Consider the following 27,417-nt stretch of genomic DNA (forward strand, 5'->3'; position numbering starts at 1 on the left):
TCACCACCCTAGTGGGACCAGAACTGGGCCAAGTAGTTTTTGTTCCCAAATGCCAATTGCCCCCCACACCTGCTCAAATCCACTCTGCCATACCCTCCCCCACCCCATCCTGTGGTTACTCTTCCCCCACCCACCCCATTACTCCGTCCTCTATGCAGATCTCCCCTTACTTGCTGCCCTTCCAGTTGAGACCCCCAGTTGCACCCGAGGCACTGCCTATTGTACACTCAGGGCCGGCCTATTGGACCAATTGGGCCCTGCGCCTCTGGGGGCCCCGCACCAGAGGGCAGCACAGGTAATATTTCCCCCAGCACATGATGCTACCTGGCCTGCCCCCAACTCCTCTCACTCTCTTACCTTGTCTGCCCCTTTCCTTTCTATTTTGTGCCTGTATGCCCTTATTTTCCTAAATACTTGGTGTGTTGGGAGCCAGCAAAACTTTGTCTAGGGGCCCCGCCAACATGGTCCCAATTGGGCCCCACATTTGATAGGACCAGCCCTGTGTACACTCCCCTAGTTCCGGACCCTGATACCTGTTCTGCCAGTGTCACTGCACCTTCAGTTGTACAGCATTGCACAATAAAACATTATTATTATTATTTGCATAATATCCTCACTCACTAGCAGATACAGTGGTCTCTTGCGACTGGGTGCAGCCTATACAGACCTTGCTGGCCGAGAGCATTGCATAAAACATTGAATAACCAGACAGCGCTGTGCCAAGTGCTGCGGCCTCTTTAAGAGACTAGGGGGGCGTGTCACGCAACACATGCCTTCTTAAAGAGCCAGCTGGTGCAGTCAAAAGTCACTGCCAGTCTCCTGATCCCTGTGTTGTGAGGGGCATCCGATCCTGCCTGTGCCCCAGTCACCACGCTGCTGCCATGTACACCATAACCCGAGGGCCCAGCAAGCTAACGACCCAGAGGAGAACAGGTACGAGCTGTCGCTGCGATTCCTAACACTGCTCAATGGCTAACCATCATCAGTTATACTAATCCTACAGGTACAGGGCAGCTGCGTGTGGAATAACCTTGTGACATGCTGGCAAACTACAATTCCCGGCATCCCCTCTAGCCCTGGATGTGTAAGGCCATTAGTTAGCGCATGTGATCGTACAATCTGCATGGCAGCTCCTTTGCCTTTCTACTGCCCTCTGAAGGGTTAATGTCACGCCAAGGGGAGATTAGAGCAGAGCTCAGATACGTGTCTGTCATTCTGTATTATTATGGGCTTTTCTGACCCGAATCATCACATTGTACTGGCTGAGCTTACTATACACTCGTGCCTGAGTCCACCCGGCTGCTTACACGCGTCTATAGTACAACCAGACTCAGGTGCTGCAGGTAAACTGCTACTGGACTACAATCCCCAGCATGCTTCAGCGCTAGGCTCAATGGTTGGGAATGCTGGGGATTGTAGTCTTACTGCAGCTTCTTATTGAGGGGGTTTATTCATACACTGTATAACATCTTGCTACTACTGTCTGATCTCACTACAACCCGTGTGTGTCCTTCCCAGGCCCCAAGCAACAGATTGACAGCAAACTGCAGGAACTGAAGAACAAACAACAGCTTCTCATCCCCAATACATCCAACGGCTGGGACTCCCTCCCAAGGTCAGCACTTTCCTCCTTGCAACAGTCTATAGGGAGTGATAGCTGTGTGGAGCTGCCATGCTGCTCCTCTCCTCCTCCTCTCCTATTTGTGCTGAACTGCTTCTTACGCTGCAGCTGCGTGACCTTGTGCAGAGGTGACCATGTGCACGGTGTCATTGTCACGTGACCGGCTTGGGAGGGAGGTGTGTTTGTGGGAGGGGCGGGGTGGTGGGTGTAACGCGGCGCTGTTTAACTCCATCCTGGTTTTTTTTTGTGGATTAGCGTTTTCACCGTGACTGAGACCACTCAAAGGGGGTGTTCACCTTTAAATTAACGATTAGTATGATGTAGAGAGGGCTATTCTGAGACCATTTTCAATTGGTTTTCGTTTTTTATCATTTATGTTTTTGGGGTTATTTAGCTTTTTATTCAGCAACTCTCCAGTTTGCAATTTCAGCAATCTGGTTACTAGGGTCCAAATTATCCTAGCAACCATGCAATTGAATAAGAGACTGGAATAGGAGAGGCCTGAATAGAAAGATGAGTAATAAAAAGTAGCAATTACAATACATTTGTAGCCTTAGAGCCAGGACACACAGGCAGATCCGGGGAGATTAGTCACCTGGCGACAAATCTCATCTTCTTCGGATGACTAATTTACCCGAACTGCCTTCCCGCCGTCTAAAATGTAAATCACTGGCGGGATGGCACTCGGAACAATTTGTTTTCCAAAGTCGCCTGAAGTTGCCTGACGAGGAACGGCGCTCGGGGAGGCAATTCGGGAAGTTTATAGTCGCACCCCGAAGAAGAGGAGATTTGTCACCAGGTGACTAATCTCCCCGAATCTGCCTGTGTGCCCTGACCCTTACAGAGTATTTGTTTTTAGATAGGGTCAGTGACCCCCATTTGAAAGCTGGAAAGAGTCGGAAGAAAATGGAAAATAATTCAAAAACTATAAAGTAAATAATGGAAGGCCGACTGAAAAGTTGCTTAAAACTGGCCCTTCTATAACATAGTGAATGGTGAACCACCCCTTCAGGTTTCCTGTAGCTGTCGCTACTCCACAAGTGGCTGCTGAGGACTCTAGCATGGCGGGAGTTGTAGTTCAGCAAGGGCTAAAGAGCCACATGTTGCCTTTATCTAATCTGTAGAATTGTTGGGAAATTAAAGGGCTTTGTAATACTGTTAGGGCAAAGGGCACTTGTTATGGGGGTTCATAAAGAAGATGAGGGGGATGTCAAGAGCTAGTTGTGTAGTGGGGGTAAATACCCGGCAGAACCAATGGCCAGTTGGTATCTTACTGAGCCCCCCTATACTGATGTGGTAATGTAATCAGTGTGCTCTGCATTATGGACTTCTGTCGCAACAAATTGAAGGGGCTGTTTATACAGAGCTCGGCACAGCCTCTCTAAACCAATTTAAACCAAATAACTACTTAATGGTAGGATGGGTACGTGTAAAAGCAAGATGATGCTCCATTACTACTGCTTTATATTAAAAAATAGCTAATAAAATAGAGATTTAAATGGAAAATAGGCAGAATGTATTTGTATAATATGTATGTATGTGTGTGTGTGTATATATATATATATATATATATATATATATATATATATATATATTATATGTAGGTGTCTATTGTCTTATTAAGTGACACATCGTGAGCATGTGCAGGGGTTTCTTCGCTGCAGTAATATGAAGTCTTTCAGCGCTTTCTATTGATGCCATTTGGAATGGGAAGAGAGCACATGGCTCAAGCTATGAGTGAACTACAATTCCCAGAATGCTTCTGGCAGCCTATTGCAGTTCGTTCTCTTTCCAGTTATGATGTCATTTTGTCAGTGACCTGTGGTCCTTTTGGGCTCCAATATCTTTTCATATTATGTGCTGCTCCACTTACTACCTGCCTGGTGCCCCTGAATACGGCATATACCATTGGACAGGATAGGGATGTCTTGGTCTGGCCTGCAGGGCAATCCCATTTTATTTCAGTGGGGGGAGGAGAATTTCCCCCAAATTTGGGACAGGACGGTGCAGGCAGGGTACAATGTGTGGTGCAGCACCAAAACTTCACCTTATGGCTAAGGCCCATGTCACACACAGGGTTGGGGTGTCGCTTGCACTGAGTTAGTTGACATGGCTGCTTCAATTAAAGTGGTCAGGCACTGCTGGTGTCCTTGTGTGTGTCCTTGACAAGGCTCCGCCCCCTCTGCCTCACTGTTTCATAGGGATTGAACTTTGACCTCATGTTTTGAGAGGTTTCACTTCAGAGCCAGTAGAACAAGTAGACTCCATGATAGTGCCACAGACTGGCCTGTCTGGACTTGTCAGTGACAACACCAACTTGCCAAAAAACCTGTGTATGTTTTATTAAAGGGACGGAGTTAACATTTAACATGTTATAAAATGGCTAACTTTTAGCAACTTTTTAATCTGGTCTCAGTTGTCTTTTATAGTTGCCATTTTGTTCTGCCTCTTTCCAGCTCTCAAATGGGGGTGACAGACCCCAGCAGCCAGAAAACGACAGCTCTGTGAGGCTACAACTTTATTTATTGCTTATCTTTCTATTCAGTCCCCCTAGAATTCATACTCCAGTCTGACAAACCACTGCCTGGCTGCTAGGGTAAATTGGACCCCGGCAACCAGACAGCAGCTAAAATTTCTAACTGCAAAGACGCTGAACAAAAAGGTCTAATAATGAAAAAAATAAAGTTGATAGAGCTCAGACTCCCCCCTTGCTCCCATCATAAATCATCCCAGAGGGACTGAAGAGGATTCAGCGTCTGCGTCCCCCACACCCAAGCAGAGCTCCTCAAGCTGCAAATGTCCAAAAAGAAAACAATAGGGAGGGCTCACCACATTAAAGTAAAAACAACTGTTTATTGAAACATTAAAAAACAGGTGGCTTATTACACTGCAGCCACCTGTTTTTTAATGTTTCAATAAACGGTTGTTTTTTACCTTATGAGGCAGTGTGCCCTCCCATTTTTTTTCTTTGGGTTTTAATAATGAACAAAAGCCATAAAAAATGCAGATCAAAATTGAGTTTTAAAAATCCAAATTGAATTCGATTTAAAGTTTTTGGGTCAATTCCATTCAACCGAGTTTAAAAAATTTGTTTTTTTTTTTTAAAAAAAAAAAAACTTGCATGAATTCAAAATTCGATCTTTGATAAATGTGCCTCTAAGTGTAAAATGTTTCATCTATGGTACCTGAATAACCCTGCCTTTGAATTTTGCCTGACATTTGATCCCTCTAAGTCTGTAATTGGCGTCTCTTCTTATTGCCAGTCATTGGAAGTGTTGTAAATAGTGAAAAGTTCCAGCCTCGCAGCCCAGAACATGTCCTGTTAGGAGAAAATAGGGGAAAGGGCCTGTAATTCCAGGGCCTGGTCAAAACTCTAGTGGGGTTTGATTTGGTAAATCTTTAATACTTTTAAGATACAGGCATACTTTACTAACAGTCTACATTCCAGCAGTGCAGTAACCCTGTAGTCGTTGGCAGCAGTGCAGTAACTAGGGTTACCACCTGGCCGGTACTTTATCGCATTGCCTGGCTGGTAAAAATGATGGTTGGTCCCAATGTTATTAATAGGGAAAAAAGATAAATATATAGGAAGGATGGTATTTTTTTTCCCAGAAGGGTGGCAGCAGTGCAGTAACCCTGTAGTCGTTGGCAGCAGTGCAGTAACCCTGTACTTGTTGTAGACCTTGGCAGCAGTGCAGTATCTCTGTAGTCGTTGGCAGCAGTGCAGTAACTCTGTAGTCTTTGGCAGCAGTGCAGTAACCCTGTAGTCATGGGCAGCAGTTAGGGTTGCCATCTGGCCAGCTCATCCCAATGTTAGTAATAGGGGAAAAAACATAAATATATAGGAAGGCCGGTAATTTTTTTTCCAGAAAAGGTGGCAGCAGTGCAGTACCCCTGTAGTCGTTGGTAGCAGTGCAGTAACCCTGTACTTGTTGTAGTCGTTGGCAGCAGTGAGGTAACTCTGTAGTCGTTGGCAGCAGTGAGTTAACTGTAGTCTTTGGCAGCAGTGCAGTAGCTCTGTTGTCGTTGGCAGCAGTGCAGTAGCTCTGTTGTCGTTGGCAGCAGTGCAGTAACCTTGTAGTCGTTGGCAGCAGTGCAGTAACCCTGTAGTTATGGTTGATCCCAATGTTAATAATAGGGAAAAAAGATACATTATATAAGAAGGCCGGTATTTGTTTCCAGACCCTAGCATTTACCTATAGGAATAAACCTGCAACTGGCTTTGTCATGTGCTAAAGGACCATAATTGCAAATGTTCATTTGGCTGCTTTATTCACTGCTTGCATGGCACACTTGTTATTATTTACAGTATATCAGAAGGCAAGTAATAAAGCAGCTCCCGCTCGGTTCTGGGGTGTTTGTAGAAAGAAATGTGAAGCGTTTATATGGTTAATATATCCTTTAATAATGTATAAGATTTAGTTTGCTGACGTAATATAAGATTGTGATATTTTAATATTTCATTTTTTTTTTTTTTTTATCAAACCAGAAAATGTCTGGAATTGTAAGTCGATAAAATATTGTAACCCGTTTATTCCTTATTTGATTCTCCTTTCTGACCTCTAGCAATGCACCTCCAAAACTCGTATTTAACCGTGTAAATGGTAAGAGGAGCCAGACGCCAGGCCCTGAACTAGAAAGAGAGGTGTACACACTGGCACACGAAGAGAACGTCCGATTCATATATCAAGGTGAGTTTGGAAAGCTCACATCTGAGGCTGGGTCCGTGTGGTCCAATCCAACAAACATGTGCAGTTCTGTTCAGGGGGCGGTACACAGAGCAACCAGTCAGTTGGTCAACTCCAGTGAGATCAATGAAAGTGAAATTCTCATTGATTGCTATGGGTTTGCAGTTTTATAATACAAGGTACACCTAAGCCTTAGGCTAATGGCACATATGGTGTTTTTCTATACCAGTGGAAGAAATCAGTCTAGCTGTGCATTGAAAACACAATGTGCTGCTGCTCATGCACTTTACTGTGTTTAATAGATAACTGTATAGTGCATGTACTTGAACAATTTATTACAGATCCTAAATTCACTCCATTATGGTAATATATATATACAACTGAAAGAGGAGCCCACACTCACAGGTCTTCGCAGAAAAATAGTGGTTCATATTAGCGAGACCCTGTTCTAGGCAGAATAAACCACTATTTTTCTGCTATGAGGCAAGGCCAAGTGCATTCTTTTTGCAAAGCACACTGAGGCCCAGCTATTCACTGCTAAAATCATATCAAAGATTTGCAAGGTGCAGCACCTGGCTTGTACAAACTAATGCCATTGGTACAATGCTCCCCCGCATGGGCACAAAGGGGCATCATTTAATGCCCCTTAAAGGAGAACTAAAGCCTAACTAAGTAGTCTATAAATGTTGTACATGATGTTTTGTGCTTCTGTAACAGCCCAAGGCAACCACAACCCTTTAGCAGTAAAGATCTGTGTCTCCAAAGATGCCCCAGTAGCTCCCCATCTTCTTTTCTACTGATTCACTGCACATGCTCTGTGCTGCTGTCACTTACTGAGCTTAGGGACCCACTCACAATATACAGTACATATAGAATAGAAATGTCACAATATAAGGCTGATTAGTAATTAATACAGATAATTACTACATGGCAGCACAGAAACCAGTGCAATTAGCATCAGAATTTAATAATCAGCCCTGTAGTATCATCTTATATTACAGACAAACCTAATGATCTGCTTGATAATAAGCAACGACCCCTAAGCTTAGCTTCTCAACAGCTGCTCAGAGCCCACTGAGCATGTGAGTGTCACAGACACTTTCCAAGATGGTGACCCCCCTGTGACAAGTTTGAAGTCCTGGGTCATTGCTGCTATTGACAAGCTGAAACTTTAGCCTCGTGCAATAAGTTCAGTATATAAAATATGCCATTTTTAGCCACATAAATTTAATACTCAAGCACTTGCTCCTGTGGCATTGTTAACCGAGTCCTAAAATCTCCTTTCGAATCGGAAAAGGTCTGTTTTTGAATAAACATTTCGAGAAATATGGTTGTAGCTACTGCAGATTATTCTGTATGTATTATATAACATGCTTTGACATTTTTATAGTTAAATACCCCAATTTCTTGTTTTCCCTCCCCCCCTGCTCCTTTCTCAGCTTGGCAAGATGTAAAACATCAGATGGAGGAGCCACAGCAGAGCAGATGCACCCCCCAGCAATATCAAGATCAGAGCCCCGACACCCACCTCAAAAGTAAGACTCGCTAAGCCTCCTCATTAACCATCCTAAACAGAGACGTCGCTGAATTCCAGACCAAGTAAAAACGTCATTGTTTTCTGTGTATCCAAAATAAGCTTAAGGTTTTAAAATGCCAGAACTGGATAATCTTGTTGAAGAAAAGGGAGATGTTTTAAATGAGTGGGTTTTTCTAGATCTGGCTTACACAAGGCCTGGAATTAGGGGGTTTCCATATCACCCCTAAAAGTGGGCACAAACCGCATGGCTGCACAGCAACCAGCATAGTCTGCATCGTTCCTATAAATTGACTGCTAATTAGGCATGCAGCTAATTGGGCAAAATGATAACTCTCTAACCTGAAGTCAAGGACCGATTAAGCTAGAGCTATCAACCTGTCATGAATAAAGGGACTAAAAAATATTGTGTTAAACTGCGAAGTTAAATAAAATCTTCATTCACTGTTTTTTCTTTTTTTTTCTCCGCAGATTTTGTTCCTATAGATCTGGACGAGTGGTGGGCAGAGCGCTTCTTAGCCAACATTGAGAACTGCGCTTGACGGCCATTTTTATTCCCTGTAGTGGGATACGCAAAAGCTCGTCTTCCCCCCATAGGATGATCGCGTCATTGTTCACAGACTCATTGCACTTTTTTTCCCCAAGTGGGAAGGCTAAGCTGTGCTCAGAAGAAGAAGAAGAAGAAGAAGAAGAAGGCACTACAGCGACATTTACCCCTCTCCTGGTGCTGCTGATTTCTCCAGTCTGTATAAGCAGACGAGGAAGCAGAACCCATCATGTGCTGGCATAGTATCAGCAGCGGCAAGTTTCAGTCTCAGGAGCCTGGATTTCTATTGGTTGACTGACATCGCACAACATGACTTGGTACTGGTTACCATCATGGAAGCCCAATTAATATATGGTACTTCCCCCCCCCAACAGGATCTTAGTCCTGGATTTCAATCCATGAGCAGCAGAATACGCTGCCTTTATGCAATGGACTCAGAGCACTAAGCAGCAGTGATGTAGGGGTGCAATGATTGGTACCAGAACTAATGCACCCGCAGAGATCCATATCTCTAACTCAGAGTGTGCCTCAGCCAACCAGATGTTGCCCCATGTCAGGTAGTTGTCTGGCTTGAGTGAGAAGAAATTAGATCTGGCCAACAAATGAAGTCCAGGAAAACTCTCCTTCCGTCCCCCCTTTTTTATGGGAGGGTTCTGTACAGAGTGGGAAATGTCTATTTTTCTAAATAAAGTTGGTTTTTGCCTCACAGTCTGAAATAACTGAGTTCAGCCATTGGGAAGTGTGGGGGGGGGGGTTAACCAACAATCCAGGTGTTCAGGACGGGCACGGGCCAAACATGTTGCATCATAGGGCTCTATATGTGTATGGGGGGGTCATTAAATTCCATGGAACCGCTCTGATTTAGGGTGAGTGAAGGCATTATGATCGTTGCAGTGTGTCTATTTCTTTACAAAGAGGCATACAATGGTGCGTCAGTAACCATCATTAACTGTCACATGCCAGTGCCACTCCAGTGATCTCATGTGTAAGAGTGCAAACACTGACAAATAATAGGAATAAATAGGAAGTTAGGAATGTATCCCTTTGGCAGGCTCAAGCTCATTGCACATTAACCTTAGTCTACAGAGCAGCTCAGCGATGGATTAAATACTCTGGCTCCAGACTGAAGCCTCTCTCTACAGAACTGGACCGGGCAGAGGTCATGGCCAAGGCCTTAAGTTGAGTGTCATTCATAAATGCTAATAAGGAAGCGTAAGTGCAGTCTAGGGTACAGCTACTGTATGTGTTAGTCATTTATTGGCAGGGAACCAATACAGAGTCATACCACAACGTAGGGCCCCGATTATTAACCCATTGGTCACCTGGGCAGAGCCCATGTCAACAAGCAGAATGCGTGACCACACCCTTATCCACAGCGATGTATTTTGGTCTGGTCTTCGCATCTCTTTGCACATGTGCAGTGATGTCAGCGGATGTGATGTCATGACCTACCGTGATATCACTTATGCTTTTTTGGCACCAGGTATAACCCCCACCTCTTCTGCCAAATTTCAAGGTAAAGTATTCGTCAGAAGGGGAGGATGGTGTTTTTTTTTTTGTTAATTTTATTTATTATATAGGAATCCGAGGGTCGCTGCCTATAGGGTAAATACATACCTACCCACCCCAGTCTTGCCGAAACCCGCCTACTCCCACATATGTCTTTACCCATCCTCAACCCATAAATCTCACTTTGTCTCTTGGCACCACTGACTGCAGTACCCCCATACCTACCTTATGGTGGCCCTGATTATTGGCCGCTGCATGTACAGCATATTATCTCGGCCTTTTGGCTAAGATCAAGTGTAGTATTTTTGTTCTTGAAGTGGGTGGGGTAAGTCCTCACTAAGAAACGTATGTCTACACCCCACCCCATGAGAGGCACGTGACTCTCTGTCCATATAAGCACTGGAGGGCCGCTTTAAGGTGGTGGCCCTTCGATGCCTATATAGCATGTAACATTTTTGCCATTAAATATATATGGCAGAGGTGGGTGGGGGTATCGGGTGCAGGTCGCAGTGAAAGTAACGCCACTTCCATCGATGTCATGTCAGAATGGGTGTGAAGATATCCAGTACCTAGAGCGGCACTGGACCGGAATACAGCCCTGACTCTGGCCAAAGGCTATGCCACTGCTCTGCACCATTTGACTGGGAGTTTTATGGACTTTTTTTTGTTGCACTTATTTGCATTTGGGTGAATGAAGCACATTCGGGCTTCAATGAAACAGAATATTGACGCAATAAGGGTCATTTATGGACATAGTGCAGTGTGCAAAGTGCAATTATCTGATGCAAATCAACACTTGGGGCCATGAAGCCCAGAGGAATTATGGTCGTAGGGGGAGTTGGGTCCTGCAGCAGATTCCCTGATACTATGGCAGGTCAGTTCAGCCTGGTTTATTATTTGTTGTGGCTTTTCCTTCTGCCAGAGGCACCAGTATTCTTCATGTTACACCCCTCCCTTGCTTAAATACAAAGCTGTCACTTTAAAACCTGAACATCTGGTTATGTGAAGTCATTGGCTTGGATACAGAGTCTCTCACAGAGAGGTAAAAGGGAAGGCCCTTGTTTTCCAGGTATGTGGCAAAAGTCAGAGGTGAAACTGTTTATAGTTATTCTCCGCTTCCTACATGTGCGCCCCTTGCAGCTCAGAAAGGATTCTGCAGCAGTTTTATGCTACCCAATATGATGCACTAAGTCATGGCTGTAATCACAGCTCATAGATTTACATTCCAGTTATTATATCTATTGTTTATATATAACTGAAGGGTGAAGAAACAATTTCGATTTCTGTTGTTGCCTCTTGTAAGGCTGGCATCCTGCAGTAGGAAAAATGAACACAATCAGAGTTTCAAATTTCTGTTGTATTTATCTGATCTTAGTGAAGGCTGGTCATCGTCATACTTCCTACGCGCTCCAGAAAATCAGCGTGCAGGGAACAATGCCCCAAACTTGCCCTTGACTGAGCTTTTAATGAGTCGTTCACCTTTGGGTTAACTTTTAGTATGATGTAGAATGACCAATTCTAAGCAACTTTTCGATTCATATTCATTATTTATTTTTTTTATAGTTTTTAATTATTTGTCATCTTCTTCCAACTCTATTCATATTCCAGTTTTATATTCAAAGCAAGGCATGGTTGCTAGGGTAATTTGGACCCTAGCAACCAGATGGCTGAAATTGCAAACTGGAGAGCTGCTGAATAAAAAGCTAAATAACTCAAAAACCACAAATAATAAAAAATGAAAACCAAGTGCAGATTGTCTCAGAATATCCCTCTCTACATCATACTAAAAGTTACTTCAAAGGTGAACAACCCCTTTAAAAGGGACTTAAAAAAGAACTAAACCCTAAAAATGATCACTGGAACAAAACACCAAAAGAAGGAGTAGTGGTTTGCACCCTTTTGGTGCCACGGATCATAAATCCAAAGACTTGGGGTACCTAAACTGCTAAATATAATTTCTTGGTTGCAGCAAACCCAATGCAAAATCACATGATTATATAGTGAATAAAGTACCCCCTCTTGTAAAATATAAGGATATTATAAGTTACCGAGGAGTTTCATGACCATATAAAAACACGAGGCCGAAGGCCGAGTGTTTTTATACAGGTCATGGAACTCCGAGGTAACTTCTAATATCCTCATATTTTACAACTGGGGGTACTTTATTTATTATAATACACAAATTTCAGTGAGTCATGTGACAGAAATGACATCAGAACTCACCGTTTATAACTGATGACATCAGAACTCACCGTTTATAAGGAAATAATTTACAGGATATTCATGGCTTTTGTGTATTATATGGAAATACGTTGGCCTTCCATCAGTGCCTGAGAAAGAAAACCATGGATCTTGGATCTGTTGTATTCAGATTTACTGACAATCTGGCTGTGAACATCCCTAACCAAAGGCTGCACCTCAAAAGAGGGCTCCAACCAGAAAAGTCCATCAAGTACTGATACACAGAGCAAGAGATTCCCTAACTGGTGTTGTTTGGAAATCCAAATAAAAAGTACAGGTATGGGATCTGCTATCTGAAAACCCCTTATCCAGAAGGTTTTGAAATACAGAAAGGCCATCTCCCATAGAGTCCATTAGAATGAAATAATCCAAATTGTTAAAAATGATTTCCTTTTTCTCTGTATTAATAAAACAGCAGCTTGTACTTGATCCCAACTAAGATATAATTAATCCTTATTGGAGGCAAAACCAGCCTATTGGGTTTATTTAATGTTTACATGATTTTCTAGTAGACTTAAGACATGGAGCTCCAAAATACGGAAAGATTAGTTATCCAGAAAACCCCAGCACAATGATGTTGGTGGATTTATTACAACAGAGCAAGGTTATTACATCACTTAGATACAACTGGCTGGATTTCTATCCAGTATTCTCAATGTTTTAATGTGTTGATGCCCAGTTCAAAACAACACAGGTGGCAACCCTATCTCTAACTATAGTCTGCTTGAGGATTAAGCCCAATCCTTTAATTACAGGTATGAGATCTATTATACAGAAATCAGTTATCCAGAAAGCTCTGAAATACAGCAATGCTAATTTAGGGGGAAAAAAACACGAACCTTTTTCATTATCTTTGGAGCTGCCCTCACATTACTCTAGTTTGGCGAAAAGTAAGAGATTTTATTAATGCTAAATTGAAAATAAATCTAACTATATCTCCAGTTTATGCCCATTTGAATATTGGCACCCCTTCTTTTTCTTTGAGCAAACATTGTAAATCTGATCCTGTTTTGATCTCAAACTTAATTTTACGGTTTATGGCGGCTACAAAGAAGGCCCTATTTCTGTTCTGGATTTCAGAGTCTACCCCCTCCTTAAAAGAAATTTTAGTATATCTAAACCAGTTATGCTGGCAAGAGGCCATAAAAATTTAATTTGAATTACCACAGATTAAAACTACGTTTTCTAATAATTGGTCTCTTTATTTTGATCAAATAGACTCTAAACACAAATCTAATATTCAAGAGCTATTACTGATTTAACTATCCTAATGTCTGGGCAACATAATTAACTCAGTGTCAAAAAATGTTGTGTTTTTGTAACTCCACCATGCGAGGTTTAGGTTTGTTTTGGTTATGTGTTGCCTTTGTTAGTTTATACAGTAGATCTGGTAACTAAACATTATTATATCCGTCATATGTACTCTTATTTGAGGCAAGTATAATCCTCATGTTTTCACAATTGTATTATTCCTTTGTGGTGGAAACAGCACGTTAAATGCATTCAAATAGTTTATTCCTACTCAGTTTACGCTGTGTAAAAGTAATTCTGTATGTTTTGGAAAACCCAATAAAAATGTTAAAAAGAAAAAAAAACACGTATTTTTGATTGATTTGCTTTTATGTACCTGTAATAATAACAAATGAACTGTTCTTGATAGTAACTAAGTCACGTTGAGGTGAGTATCTTAATATTTAAATGCTTTTCATGTATTGGCTAGAAGATTATTGTTCTGGTTTCATGAGGCTGAAAACCTAACAGAAAGTTCAGACCTGAACAGGCCTAAGAAAAACCAAATTGTTCGGGTCAAAACCGAACAGGTGGCAACCCTAAGGGCAATGTTCCCTTTAAGCTGTGCGTTGGCACACAAACAACAAATTGTGGTACGCACAAAGAATTTTGTGACAACACCATATTTTTCATTCATTCTGACCTGCTCACACCGTTTTAAATGTGAGCACAAAATAATATTTTGGCAGGCATAGCCGAGAAGGAATTAGAGGGAACATTCCTCCTTTCTTCTAGACCCGTTCCAAACGATCTAGGGAAACAGATGAAGAAGAACCTTTGTCTGTGCTTTAATGGGTTTCTCACCTCCTACTGGACAGTGTAAAGAATTCAGTTTAAGGCAGTAGTTCCCAAACTGTGGAGACACTGAAGATTGGAGACACAGATTTAGGGAGAATGCCTATTTGCTCTCCTCAATACTCCTGGAAGCCCATCTTTTAGGTCAATGAGAGCAAGATTTGGGATGAGTTATTCTTCCATGCCCTATGAATTCTTGGTACAATGTCAGAATGTCTGATTTAGCAGTAGTTTTCATATATTTGTTATCAGCAAAGGGGGGTCCTGACCAAATGCCTGACCTCAAAGAGTGGCTTGACAAGAATAAGTGGGGCTGCTCCCTGATTGATGGAGGAAGTGACTGACAGACCTGCAATTAGGATAGGACTAATGGGAAAATGATTGCAGGATGACTGTAATGACCGTATGTATTCCTATCCCTGTTATGGAATATGTGGGGTCTGCACCCCAAAAAGACTCAAAACCATTCCCCTTTTCAATGTTGTGTGTACAAGTGGTCCCCTAGCTTCCAAGCAGGTCTGGACTGAGAATCAATATAGGCCCTGGCATTTCAGGTACCCAGGGAACCCTATAGCCCACACAGAGGCCAAACAGCCCCCACCAGCCCACTAAACAGTAATGGTCTCAACCCCTTGGATGTGGCCTCAAAGCAGGTTCTTATTTTTGAATTCCAGGCTTGGAGGCAAGTTTTGGTTGTATAAAAAACAGGTGTTTTGCCAAACAGATCCTCAATGTAGGTTGACAATCCACACAGGGGCTACTAATTGGCCAATCACAGAACTTATTTGGCACCCCAGGAACATTTTTAATGCTCGTGTTGCTCCCCAACTCCTTTTACTTCTGAATGTTGCTCACGGGGTTCTAAAGGTTGGGGATCCCTGGTCTATGGCATGTTACAGAACCCACAGATTGTCAGTCCAGACCTGCTTCCAAGTAAAGGTAGATCTAATAGCATGGTTTAGTTTGTGGGTAAAAAGCCTTAGTCACAGATTATTGCCTCCATTATTTTAGCTACACATCACCTGCCTACTGTATCTGCCATTATTAAAGCCCTTGGTTCAAGAGACCCCTTTACTTTTGTAATAATGCCGCCTCTTCAGTCCCCACTGCATCTTGTTATCCCAGAATAAACCACACGGAGGCAAAGCTGTCAAAAGAGCAGCATAAATAATTTTTATTCAATTTATACAATCAAGTACCTGCTTGGAGCAGTCAGTGTTGTGTTCACAGGACAAAGACAGAAGGGACCTTGCAGAACATCTCTCTCTCCAACACGGTTGTGCTCACAAAAGCACAGAGGCCTTACCCAGAGTGTTACAATATGCCACACCAAACCCAGAGCCCAAGGCATTCTCACTCATTATATTGGATGTGCACGTTCCCACGCAACATTTGCATTGCACTGGCAGTAACAGTAGGCTCCTTTGGAAGCAAAAGGGTGAAATGGGGATTCCACTCCCTGAATGCAGCTGTAAGTTTGTACATTCCCAGCAGCTCTTCTGGGGTGACCTGGTGAAGCAGTAAGGCACCGCGGGAGTTGGGGTGCTGCCTCCTGTAATATCAGATCAGCAGCACTGAATGAAAGCATTCACCCAATGTGTTTTGTATTGTGTTCTACTAAGCCCCTTCTTAATTTTAACTCCTTCTTTGCCAAAAGAGACCATTATAAAATCTTTCTTGCGATTTCTAATGATCTGTAGGCATGTTTCCAGCCTTGTGATTAGGAATTAATGAATCAATAACTTGCAGGGTCATAAGTATGGATGCCAGTGGGTCATAAAAAGTCACTGTTGAAGAAGGGCTGGGGGTGCGGGTGGAGGTCACTCCAGAGTCGAAAGGAGATAGTGTGATCCAAAGTGGAGACTGTCACATCATGTAGTGGACGTGGTATAAAAAGAAAGCACAGGAGGCAAGGAGTGAAATGTCTGATGAACCTTCTAACAGGCCAAATCTTCAGGTTCCTGCAGCACCAGGCAAAGATCCAGTGCAAGTAAGATAGTGTTGTTCTGAGACGTCACAATGCAGTTACTGGAATAGGCCAGAGAGGTAGTCACGGCCATCGTTGTTTCTACAAAAAAAAGATCTGAGCAGAGGGCCCTCACTATTAATTAAGACACAGGTTGTCCTGCAGATAAGCCTGCTGGTGCAATAAGGGGAATACAAACAAATGGTCCTGGAGGGACAAAATAAATAGCACACAGGTAAGGTAAGGTCTGGACGGATACATTGAAGGTACACATGAAACAAACGGCTCTGAAGCCAAAGGAAAGGGCTAGCGACGGCACTGGACAGACATGCAGAAGGGGATAATCTGGATGGACACACAGAAAGGGCCTAACTGCATATGTAGGAGCATCAGCTTTGGACAGATACAACGTCAGTGCTCTCTGTATTCCATTTAGTCACAGTCTGAGTTCCTGTATCCATCGTGGAGTTTGGACGGAGCAGACTGTGCAGTTCTTAGAGCACAACAGCAGATCCCTTTATACTACGCCACCCACTGGCAACTGCTGGAAGTGACTGAAGCTCAGAAAGACTTGTTCCAGTGAGATCTGGCTGACACAATAATCCTCCAGGTCAAACTTCTCCTTGGCCTTTTCTAAAGTCCCAAACACCTAGAAAGAGAAAGGAGTTAGGAATGCAAAGCTTTGCCCACCCTTTACAACCCCACGTACACATCCATAATTACCTTTTAGCACATTATTGTAAGATCCTTTTTTGTTATAAATACATGTAAAGCGCTGGCACTATATAAATATACAATGATGAAAAGAAGGCTGTATGCCAAATGTTTTTTATTGCATTAAGCACAGGGCTCTTTTAACTTTTGTTAATTTTACAATGTTTTACATCTGAGCACTAAGTGCATCGCCCATTATCGTTCCCCTTAGGTGCCACTGTTTTTTCTGTTACAAAGGGCCGTTTTATCACAAACACTGCGTAACAACACACACATGCATATAAAAGTCATGTGCAGACATCTGTTAAAATATCTTCTCTTACCTGTGCCCAACTCAACTCTTGGCTGGTTATATGGTAATGCACCATGCCCTGATGCTCGTGCTTCAGCACACTGCCTGCAGGGGGAGACAGAAGACACTTGTAAATTTGCCCTTTGTATGTGCATTGCTAAGCATTCTTCTCAATTACTGTATTTATACTTCTACTCCTCTCATACCATGGATGCACCAAATACAGGATTTGGCCAAATCCAAGACTTTTTCAGCGGGATTCAGCGAATACAAGAGCCTGGCCACACTGAATCCATTTTCCCCTATGCGGATTTTCACCAGCAATTTGCGCCTGCGGGAGCTGTTCAGATTCGGTTCTGGGTTTAGCCAGATCCAGTGAAGATTTGGCTCAATCCAGAATCAAAGGATTCACTGCATCCCTTCTGCTTTCTGACATATTCTCCATAAACCTCAGTAGAATCTTTTTATAATACCTAGGGTATTTTTTATGCAGAAATGATGAATATACCCTTTATCCAAACTGACCTGGGAATATTGTTTCAATGAAATCCTTAAAAGCCATCAGTTCCTCTGCCCCTCGGGAGGTCTTGGCCAGCAACGTGTATCCACTCCCAAATTTGTTCTTTAGGTGCTGAGGACTTCCGAGGCACTTAAGTTGTCCATTCACCATGATGGCGAGACGTGTGCATAGAGCTTCACATTCCTCCATGCTGGTTGGAAGAAGAGAAAAACGGAGAGGCGTTAACAAGTGACACTTTGAACACTTTCTTTCTGTTACTGTTGCAAAGTGAAATGGGCCAGCTCTCCCAAGTGCAGTACAACGGCATCAGCCAATCAAAAATGAACCTTAATAAGTCAACTGAAGTTAGAATAGTTAATATATGGTTTCTAAGGATTACCACTTGCTCTATAGTTACATAGTTACATAGTTAAAATAGGGTTGAAAAAAGACAAAGTCCATCAAGTTCAACCCCTCCAAATGAAAACCCAGCATCCATACACACACCCCTCCCTACTTTTAATTAAATTCTATATACCCATATCTATACTAACTATAGAGTTTAGTATCATAATAGACTTTGATATTATGTCTGTCCAAAAAATCATCCAAGCCATTCTTATAGTCATTAACTGAATCAGCATCACAACATCACCCAGCAGTGCATTCCACAACCTCACTGTCCTGACTGTGTGTGGTACTGAATACTTTCAAATTATCCATATTCGTAAAACTGCAGGTCCAAAGCATATCAGATAAAAGATCTCATACCTGTATATATTCATTTTCAATATGCCTTGCCAGCCAACTTTCCTCTATTCTATGCTCTCTGAGTTAAACTTCTTCTGGGCTCCTTTATGTCTTTATCTGCCCTTCTCCCCACCTTACCTGTGGGATGTAATGACCACAGCCTTCCCACTCTCCCGTGTTCTTGTCACTGCATCCCACAACAGTCTCCGTGCAACTGGATCCATTCCGGTAGATGGCTCGTCCATAAAGATCACGGATGGCCCTCCAATCAGAGCAATACCAGCACTGAGCTTCCTCTTGTTTCCTCCGCTGAGACGTAAGGAAGGGAGAAGAAGCATAAGGTGAATTTCAGAGAAGCGGAGAAAGAAATAAGCACTAAACTACAGGGAGTGTAGAAGGAGGAGGCCTATTGGAAAAAGTAAAGGAAGAAACAGAGAAACCTGGGATGTGAATAAAAATACAAAGGGAGGAGGGGTAAAAAGGAAAAGTGAATAAAATGAGGCAAGATGAGAAGATGGTGGGAAAGGTTAAGCGTAAATAACTGTGTAGAGGAAAAAGGGAATTGCTGGGACTTCCAAAGTCTCCCCTGAGAAGCAGTAGTCATTTTCATTCCATGCCCATGTCAAGACAGGTTAGTTGTAGTTAAGGAAGTCCTTGCCCACCTGTAAGCCCGCACCAGCTTGTTGGCATGGGCTTCGAGGAGCAATCCACGCAGCATGTTCTCCACGCAGCTGTTAATGTATCCCTCAGGCACCCCCCGCAGACGAGCGTACATGCAGAGTGTCTCACGCCCAGTCATGTGGTCCAGCAGAGGGTCAAACTGTGGGCAGTAGCCGATTCGCTGCTGAACCTTGGAATACGAGTGACTGAGTTTAGAAACCATGCAGTACAAATTCATGCACTTCTTAACACAGTGGCAATACACACAGCACACTCACATGTTTGCCTTACCTTCTTGATGCTGCTAAGGATGCTGTACCCATCAATGTACGCGTCTCCAGAGCTGACAGTTACATCTCCCGTTAGCATGCGGAATGTAGTGGTCTTGCCGGCTCCATTGAACCCCAGCAGGCCAAAGCACTCGCCTCGTCCAACTGCTAAAGATATACGGTCAACTGCTAGGACCAAGGCACGGCGCCCATACACCTGTTGTGTAAAAACAAAGCGGTGGGTTACAAGCACTGCTGTCCCCAACTTTACCATTGTCCTCTATTTTTTGAAAATCAAATCACTAAACTGACCAGATGTAAAGAACCATGTTTCAGAGCTCACAGACCTAGTAATTTAGATATAACCGCCCACTCGTAATAAATAAATCAATACACAAGGGTGGAGTACTTTTACAATCAAGTATTCAGTGCAGGCTTCTTTTAGTAACCAGCAGTGAATTTCAGTCTAACGTCTGCTCACCTTGCTAAGCTCCCGGATGACCAGGGGGCTGCTAAGTGCTGACAGTTGCTCCAAGGGTGATTCCAGAATTTTTTTTCTCTCATCTGCTACATCTCGATCCTCTGGGGGAGAAACAGGAGACTCTGGGAGTGAAGCCTAGGTAATCAAGAGTAGAAAAAAAAGAATTGATGTAATTATTTATGTTGGCACAAAAGTTTGTATAAGAGACAGTCAATGGGATAAGTCGAAATAAGGCAAAATGAATGTGGCGGATATACAATATGTGTATATGCAGTTTGAAAGGCCAAAAATGAGGCTTCCCATTATATTGGTCGACCACTACTCATTCATCCTTATTGCTCTGGGTTCCCCCAGTACTCTCATCCAGCTTCCATACCCAGCGGTGTTCTTTGTAGGTGCGGCACAGGTTGTACAAACGGCAGAATATCTGGCTCTCAATTACAAAGAGAAGGCAAAGGAAAGCAAATCCCTGAACAGCCATCGAGGTCAAATACCGGCCCACCCCTGGTGAAGACCACGAGAAGTAGTTGTCCTGATAAGTGATATCTGGAAAAAAATGAGCACCTATTTTATAACTGGTTACTTCACACATGCAACAATAAAACCTCTACATTCACAAAGAGTCGCTGGTTTCACAGCCTTCTGTTACTCACTGAATTCATGACAGATGATCACTGAAAGGGGAGATGAGCGGCAGAACTTTAACAAGTGATAATTCTGGTAGAAGTCGTTGAACGATCGTCCCAAGCAATAATTTGGCAGTACCAGAAAAACCTGGTCGAGGATGTGAGACAGATCCACCAGGCCAAGGGCTGAGACAGACAAATGCACATTAGAGAAGAGATTAAAAGGACGGATATTACGGAGCACTTCGTAGCATGCAATAATCAAGGGAGTAAAGAAAAACCTCACATATATTCTCACCTGGAATGCTCATGATGGTAACAGAGAGGAAGCTGGCTGTGCCAGACAGAATGTTGAAGATGGTGAGTCTGGTGTAGGCAGTGGCAGTTGAGGTGAACAAAAAACTGAATAAATACATTAGGGGGATCACAGCCCAGCCATATAGTAGCAACATCAGCATCACGTCCACAAGGTGATGCTCTTCTGTGTAAGCATGCACATCGAATGCCTGGAACACTGCCTATAAAAGGGGAAATAAGACGGTTAGACAGGCGGGATGGGATACAAATAGAATAGTAGTAGCCAGAATAAGACCAGAGAAGGCAACCCTTGAGACCAAGATGGAACTTGGGAGTTAAGAGAAGAAAACATAAATCAGTAGATCTATTTTTTCTGGACTAAGCTGTCCTATAACTCACCAGCATGAAGATGCAAGGAATCAGAAAGTTGAGCAAGTCCCAGGTTAGCGCCGACAGCCAATAGCTTAGAGCAGAGGCTCCGCTGACAAACTGGACGTGTTTGGACTTCACTGCTCTCTCTCCGACCAACAAAAGAGAGAAGGTACTTGCAAGAGATGCCATCCCATACAGCAGGTTAATGGCTATGGCAAAGCCAGCCTGTCCCCTGCAATGAAACAAAACATTACCACAACAGCTGACCAACTAGACTACCTCATACCCACAGTTCCTTTCAGTGACATATAGAAATAGCCTAAACTTGACAAATGAGTACATTAAAATTCACCGCTTTATTCACTACAAGTTTAATTAAAGGGATACTGTCACGGGAAAACATGTTTTTTTCAAAACACATCAGCAGACTTCGGCACTGAAATCCGTTTAGCAAAAGAGCAAACAGATTTTTTTAATATTTAATTTATAATCTGACATGGGGCTAGACATACAGTATACAGCTGCCCTCAGTCATGTGACTTGAACTCTGATAAACTTCAATCACTCTTTACTGCTGTACTGCAAGTTGGAGTGATATCACCCTCTCCCGTCCCCCCCAGCAGCCTAACGACAGAACAATGGGAAGGTAACCAGATAGCAGCTCCCTAACACAAGATAACAGCTGCCTGGTAGATCTAAGAACAACACTTAATAGTAAAAACCAAGTGCCACTGTGACACATTCAGCTACATTAAGTAAGAGAAACAACAGTCTGCCAGAAAGCAGTTCCATCCTACAGTGCTGGCTCTTTTTGAAAGCACATGACCAGGCAAAGTGACCTGAGATGGTGCCTAAACACCAATATTACAACTAAATAAAATACACTTGCTGGTTCAGGAATTACATTTTATATTGTAGAGTGAATTATTTGCAGTGTAAACAGTGTAATTTAGAAATAAAAATCATGGCAGAATCCCTTTAAAAATCATTATGAATCCGCCCCGCCTAAAAGGGATTGAGATATAACCCAATTTTATAAATCCATTAACATTTTGTAGTGGATTGCCTGTAATAACTGATAGGAAATAAAAGCCTCAGACAACAAGGCCACTGGCTGCCACTATTTACACTTTAACCTTTGAAACGCCTTAACATTTCCTTACTCTAGCAGCTGATCTTGGGCAGTCTCTGTGGTGTTTCGTGGTTGAGGATAGTTGGTTACGGAGATGGAAGCCTCTGGCCCAGCGATCAACTTGAAGAGAGCATTATCGACCAAGGCAAGGGCTGAAGCGACTGCATGGAAAGCCTGGTTATTGAAGCGAGCCGTCACCTTAACCCTAGAGCCATGGTTCTGAATGTCAGCAGCACAAAGACAATGCTCGGCAAACAGCGCCCCTTCTTCTGAAGCTTTAGTCAGCAGGTAGCTGTCAAGGTCATCTAAAGAAACACAACGTGCTGGTTATTTGAGGTGCTCCTAGTCTTTCACTGGTTCAAAAAGTTGCAACATCAGACAATACAGAAATGCTGGATATCCAGGTTGTATTTCAGTGACAGGATTCAGAAAGTCATGCCCATATTCCCACAACAAATGCTCAGCACTCACCTAGCACCTCTAGTGGCTCTGTCTGCTGCCCAGAAAACTGATCTCTGAAGTTATCAGCCAAGCTCTGAAGCAAGGTGGAGGCATTAGGGGGAAGAGAATACGGCACCATTGTATGCCCATAGGGCGTCAGGCTTAGGTCCAACGGTTGTGAGTCCTGAGGACCAGGGAACGTCTTGCCCACTACTAATGCTAACGTGGTGAAGACCAGAGGAACCAGGAACTGACCCACCACCATCTTCCAGTTTCGCCAACTATAAGCAGCTCTCTTCACAAACAGGGCATAAAACTGCTGGCACCACAGGGTGCACTGAAAAAAAAAAAGGACACAAAGAATGCAGGGGGGAAGTTACTGAAAGGAAAAAACATGAAGAAAGTCAACATTATTGCCTTAAACAAGGCCCTTGGGGCTTGGTATTGTTTTCATCAGGTTCCCCAACACACTGTGTACCCCTGCTCTACCTCCCAGCCAAATATAACTAATACATCAATTACTAGCACCTACAATCCTCAGAATAGGAGAAGACTTAAAGGGATTGTTCTGTATACAAATAAAAACTGGGTAATATAGGTAGTTAGCCAAAAATGTAACGTATAAAGGCTGGAGCTCTCTTGGTTTTCACTGATTGGTTACCAGGCAGTAACCATTTAGAGACTTGAGGGGGGGTCACATGGATCATAACGGTTTGCTTTTTAATCTAAGCTGAATGCTGAGGATCAATTGCAAACTCACTGAACAGTTATGTCCCATGTGGCCCCCCTTAAAGTCACTGACTAACTCAGAGTTAAAGATCTGCAAAGCAGGAAGTAGTGTTCTGGCTATTATGTTAGACATCGCTCACACCAGCCTTTATACATTACATTTTTGTAATTTTTGTATACAAAGTATATCAGAAACATATTATTTTGCACAGTCTATTTAACCAGTTTTTATTTTTACACTGAACTGTTCATTTTGGTGGCATGATGCCATCATAACATCTTCTTTCCCCTTTGCCTTGTATCTCACCTTCCCATTAAGCTTGACGTTGGAGCAATCTTCAGTGATGAGGGTCCCGCTGTCCTCTGTGCAGTCACTCATAGAACAGGATTCCTCAGTTCCCCAGTCATTTGCACGTCTCTCATGCTGGTATTGAAGAGGAGGCAGCTGGATAGCCTGAATGTCCAGGCTGGTGTCTACAAGTTTCCCAACACTGTTGGCAGCAACAACAAACATAGATATCACACTCTAGCAGAGCATTTTGGGTGGTAGATAATAGTATGAAGCACTGTCAGCAGAGTTGCTTACCGTAGGAATACTTCTTCCATCGTGGTAACGGAGGCCCCATAGCTGGCTATTCCCAGTTCTTCACGTCGGAGTTCCAACTCAGAGAAGAGAGGTTCAAACCTTTTGGGGGAAAAAGACCAAGCACTGATTGAATATATCAATAAGCACACTGATACATCCCATAAAAAGTCACCTTTAAAAAAAGAACACACATTTAATGCAAAGTCAGCAAACAGAAACGTTACAGATCCATCTGTGCATGTTATTTCCTAGAAGGGCAAGTTGGATTTTGCTCCCTTTCCTCTGGGACTTCCTTACATCCATTTCTTTACATTAGTCTACAGACTAAATCAGCTGGCTTTATTTATTCTTAATCATTTCTAACGTGCTGTGTGATTGTTGACGTTTACCTGTGGGTACTCTCCTTGGGAAGAATGTAGGACAGTTCTGCTCCTGCATTGCTCTCCAGGGTGGCATTGGGCACATAGCTGGTAATAAGATGGGTAATGTCTTCCACCTGGCAGTGCGGCTCCTTCACCATGACCATGTGGTATCCGGCCCCTGCAAATCAAGTCAGTCACACGGGAAAGGGTCATTGTGCAATTCCTATCATGAGACAAGGCATGACCTACTACCCCAAGAATACAGGTATAAAACAGGGTTTATATGTGGGCATATCTATACTATAATAGTAGCTGGCTTTGGCCATGGCATCTTCAGGGCAGAGACACATGCTGCTCACTGCTCATGAGAAAACTTCGGGTGACTTCAGAAAACGAAGCACTCCGAGTGCCATCCCGCCGGCGATTTTCATTCTAGTCGGAGGGAAGGCAGGGGAGGCAGTTCGGGGAAATTAGTCCCCCTGAAGAAGAGGAGTATCATTACCCATATATTATGTAGGCTTAGGGTAGTGGCAGACAGGGAGATTAGTTGCCCAGTGACAAATCTTCTCTACTTCAGACAACTAATCTCCCTGAAATGCCTTCCCATCGGCAAGAATATGAATCACAAGGTGGAATGGCATACGAATTGCTTTGGATTTCCAAAGTCGCCGAAGTTTCCTCCTGAGGCAACTTCGGCCAACTTATTGCTGATACTTATTGCTGAAAATACTGGTGCACCAGGATTTTGTGGGGTGTGCGCGTGTCCTTAACCTTCCCTCTCACCATATTTGCTTTTCAGGAAGAGAGGGGACCCACAACACTGCAGCTGGCCCTGAGCTAATATGGCAATCCTGTCTCCAAGAATATCTGCCTCATCCATGAAGTGGGTGGTGAGCAGCAGGGTACGATCATGTCTGTGCTGCCTCAAGAGTTCCCAGGTGTCTCTGCGGGAAGCTGGGTCCATTCCTGAGGTCGGCTCGTCCAACATCACAACCTGTCAAGGCAAAATGTCCATAAGTTCTGTGGCTTCATCAACAATGGCCTTCTAAAGGCAGCACCTAGTGGTCATAGTATTATTCCTATGTGAAAATCCTTCTCATTATGCAGTAGCAATCCCATAATCATTAACACATGGCCATAGCTTAAAGCACATCTTACAAAAACCCTAATATCACACCCTTCATGCTTCTGACCTTGGATCCTCCAATCAATGCGATGCCAATGGACAGTTTACGACATGTCCCCCCAGAAAGCTGAGTACTGAGAGCATTGCGTTTCTCCTCCAGGCGCAGGATTTGGAGAATCTTCTCCACTTCCTCTGGACAGCACCAGCGTGGGCATCCCTTTAACTGATAATGCAAAGGAAGGAAAGTCAGGATTCATGTTTTCAAAAGACAACTATGAGCATGTGGCCATATAAATCAACTACATAAACAACAAGATAGTGTTGTTTTCAGTGTTTATAGTGTGTGAAACTTTATCATCAAAATGTGCCTCACCCCTGCATAAAAATAGAGGTGCTCCTCAACAGTAAGACCTTGGAACAGCACATCATGTTGGGGGCACAGTCCCAGGCTGCGACGAATCAGAGCTGTGTCTCGGGAAATCTCATAGCCTCCAATATAGCATTCACCTGATGATGGAGGATAGAGTCCTGGGGAAAAGAAGGAGAGAAGGCATGAAAGAAGTGCAAAACACTAGGGCAGCTTAGGATTGTGGGGCGTTAATATCACTGGGTTTTAATGCAATAAATCTATGTATTATGGTACACTATAGTTGTAAATGGCCAATTATAACTGAGCCAGTGAGGCAATATTTGCTGCAAGGCAGACACTGGGCCACACTCATAGTACCATAGGCTATTATCATATAAAAAAAATAAACAGAGTGATGATGCCACAGTTATGATGTCCTCCATCTAAACAGTACCTGTCAACATGGAAAGCGTGGTGCTCTTTCCTGCACCATTGTGTCCCAATAACACCGTGACTTGCCCTTCATACATATTAAGAGTGAGATCTCGCACAGCTATTCGCTTCTTACCGCTCACACGGTACACCTGGGAGAAAAAGAATAACAAAAGTCAATGGGGCAAAGACCTTTTCACTACAGGTACCCCCTCCACTTATATATAATCGGACACTGACCAGCTCAGTAAGGATCAAATCATTATAACTGAATTCATAGGAAACCACACATACAGTTGTGTCACCCAAACAAGGATCAGACAAATCCAAATCCACAACAGGGTATTAAATGTGGAAACTTTGTAAAATATTCACCTTAGTCAAGTGCTTGATGCGTATTCCTGGTACCAGGTCAGACGGCTCTTCCTCCAGATATTCTCCTTTCAGTGCCTTTTCTGGATCTTCATCATCTTCCTTTTCCAGACCCTCCACTAACCGTGGTTTCCCACACCAGTAGGACGGCTGCATAGAATATTAAAAACATAAACTAGGGGTAGAGGTGTGTAAATCTAGCCAACATGTTCCAAATGCTACAGCATAATAGTGGTCTCCAGTCCCACAAAGGTCAGACACTTCTCTTTCACTGTGGATTAAGGGTCAGGGCACACAGGCAGATTTGTGGCGACTTATCTCCTCTTCTTCGGGGCGACTAATCTCCCCGAACTGCTTTCCACTGGCAAGAATGAAAATCGCCGGCGAGAAGGCACTCAGAGCGTTTCATTTTCCGAAGTCGCCCAAAGTTTCCTCATGAAGCAACTTCAGAAAACAAAGTGCTCCGAGTGCCTTTCCGGCCGGCGATTTTCATTCTAGCCAGTGGAAGGCAGTTCAGGGAGATTAATCGCCCAGAAGAAGAGGAGATTTCCCCGAATCTGCCAGTGTGTCTCTGCCCTTAAGTGCATCAGAAAATACAAACAAGCTAGTCAAAGACCTCACATATTTCCATATTGTTTAGACATCACTACAAATTAAGCAAAATGTTCTATACATGAAGATGCTTTACCTTAAGTGTTACCTCCCCTCTTTAAAGGAGAACTAAACCCTAAAAATAA

At 43.2% G+C, this 27,417-nt stretch overlaps 2 protein-coding genes across 4 annotated transcripts in view; one reads left to right on the forward strand and one right to left on the reverse strand.

Annotated features, from left to right (window-relative positions):
• Positions 1-824: 824 nt before the first annotated feature.
• mcrip2.L (MAPK regulated corepressor interacting protein 2 L homeolog) lies at positions 825-9,098 on the forward strand. Its single transcript, NM_001086233.1, is given in 5 exon segments — positions 825-933; positions 1,519-1,615; positions 6,188-6,312; positions 7,749-7,844; positions 8,315-9,098. Coding segments are annotated over 5 exon segments (441 nt in total). The 5' UTR covers positions 825-881; the 3' UTR covers positions 8,386-9,098.
• A 6,275-nt stretch (positions 9,099-15,373) lies between these two features.
• abca3.L (ATP binding cassette subfamily A member 3 L homeolog) overlaps positions 15,374-27,417 on the reverse strand; it is a 42,116-nt gene continuing 30,072 nt past the window's right edge. For all 3 annotated transcript variants that reach the window (XM_041577381.1, XM_018236495.2, XM_041577380.1), the window contains 21 exons: positions 26,684-26,830; positions 26,331-26,460; positions 25,901-26,055; positions 25,595-25,750; positions 25,185-25,395; positions 24,429-24,579; positions 24,040-24,138; positions 23,761-23,944; positions 22,755-23,061; positions 22,315-22,588; positions 21,179-21,383; positions 20,781-21,000; positions 20,510-20,668; positions 20,233-20,402; positions 19,857-19,991; positions 19,398-19,592; positions 19,109-19,296; positions 18,585-18,755; positions 17,723-17,907; positions 17,229-17,302; positions 15,374-16,840 (listed from right to left, as the gene is read on the reverse strand). In XM_041577381.1, the coding sequence (XP_041433315.1) occupies positions 16,709-16,840; positions 17,229-17,302; positions 17,723-17,907; positions 18,585-18,755; positions 19,109-19,296; positions 19,398-19,592; positions 19,857-19,991; positions 20,233-20,402; positions 20,510-20,668; positions 20,781-21,000; positions 21,179-21,383; positions 22,315-22,588; positions 22,755-23,061; positions 23,761-23,944; positions 24,040-24,138; positions 24,429-24,579; positions 25,185-25,395; positions 25,595-25,750; positions 25,901-26,055; positions 26,331-26,460; positions 26,684-26,830 (3,648 nt within the window). In that variant the 3' untranslated portion in view covers positions 15,374-16,708. The remainder of the gene's footprint in view (positions 16,841-17,228; positions 17,303-17,722; positions 17,908-18,584; positions 18,756-19,108; positions 19,297-19,397; positions 19,593-19,856; positions 19,992-20,232; positions 20,403-20,509; positions 20,669-20,780; positions 21,001-21,178; positions 21,384-22,314; positions 22,589-22,754; positions 23,062-23,760; positions 23,945-24,039; positions 24,139-24,428; positions 24,580-25,184; positions 25,396-25,594; positions 25,751-25,900; positions 26,056-26,330; positions 26,461-26,683; positions 26,831-27,417) is intronic.

This window comes from Xenopus laevis, chromosome 9_10L, assembly GCF_017654675.1.
Source record: "Xenopus laevis strain J_2021 chromosome 9_10L, Xenopus_laevis_v10.1, whole genome shotgun sequence".
Classification (NCBI taxonomy): domain Eukaryota; kingdom Metazoa; phylum Chordata; class Amphibia; order Anura; family Pipidae; genus Xenopus; species Xenopus laevis.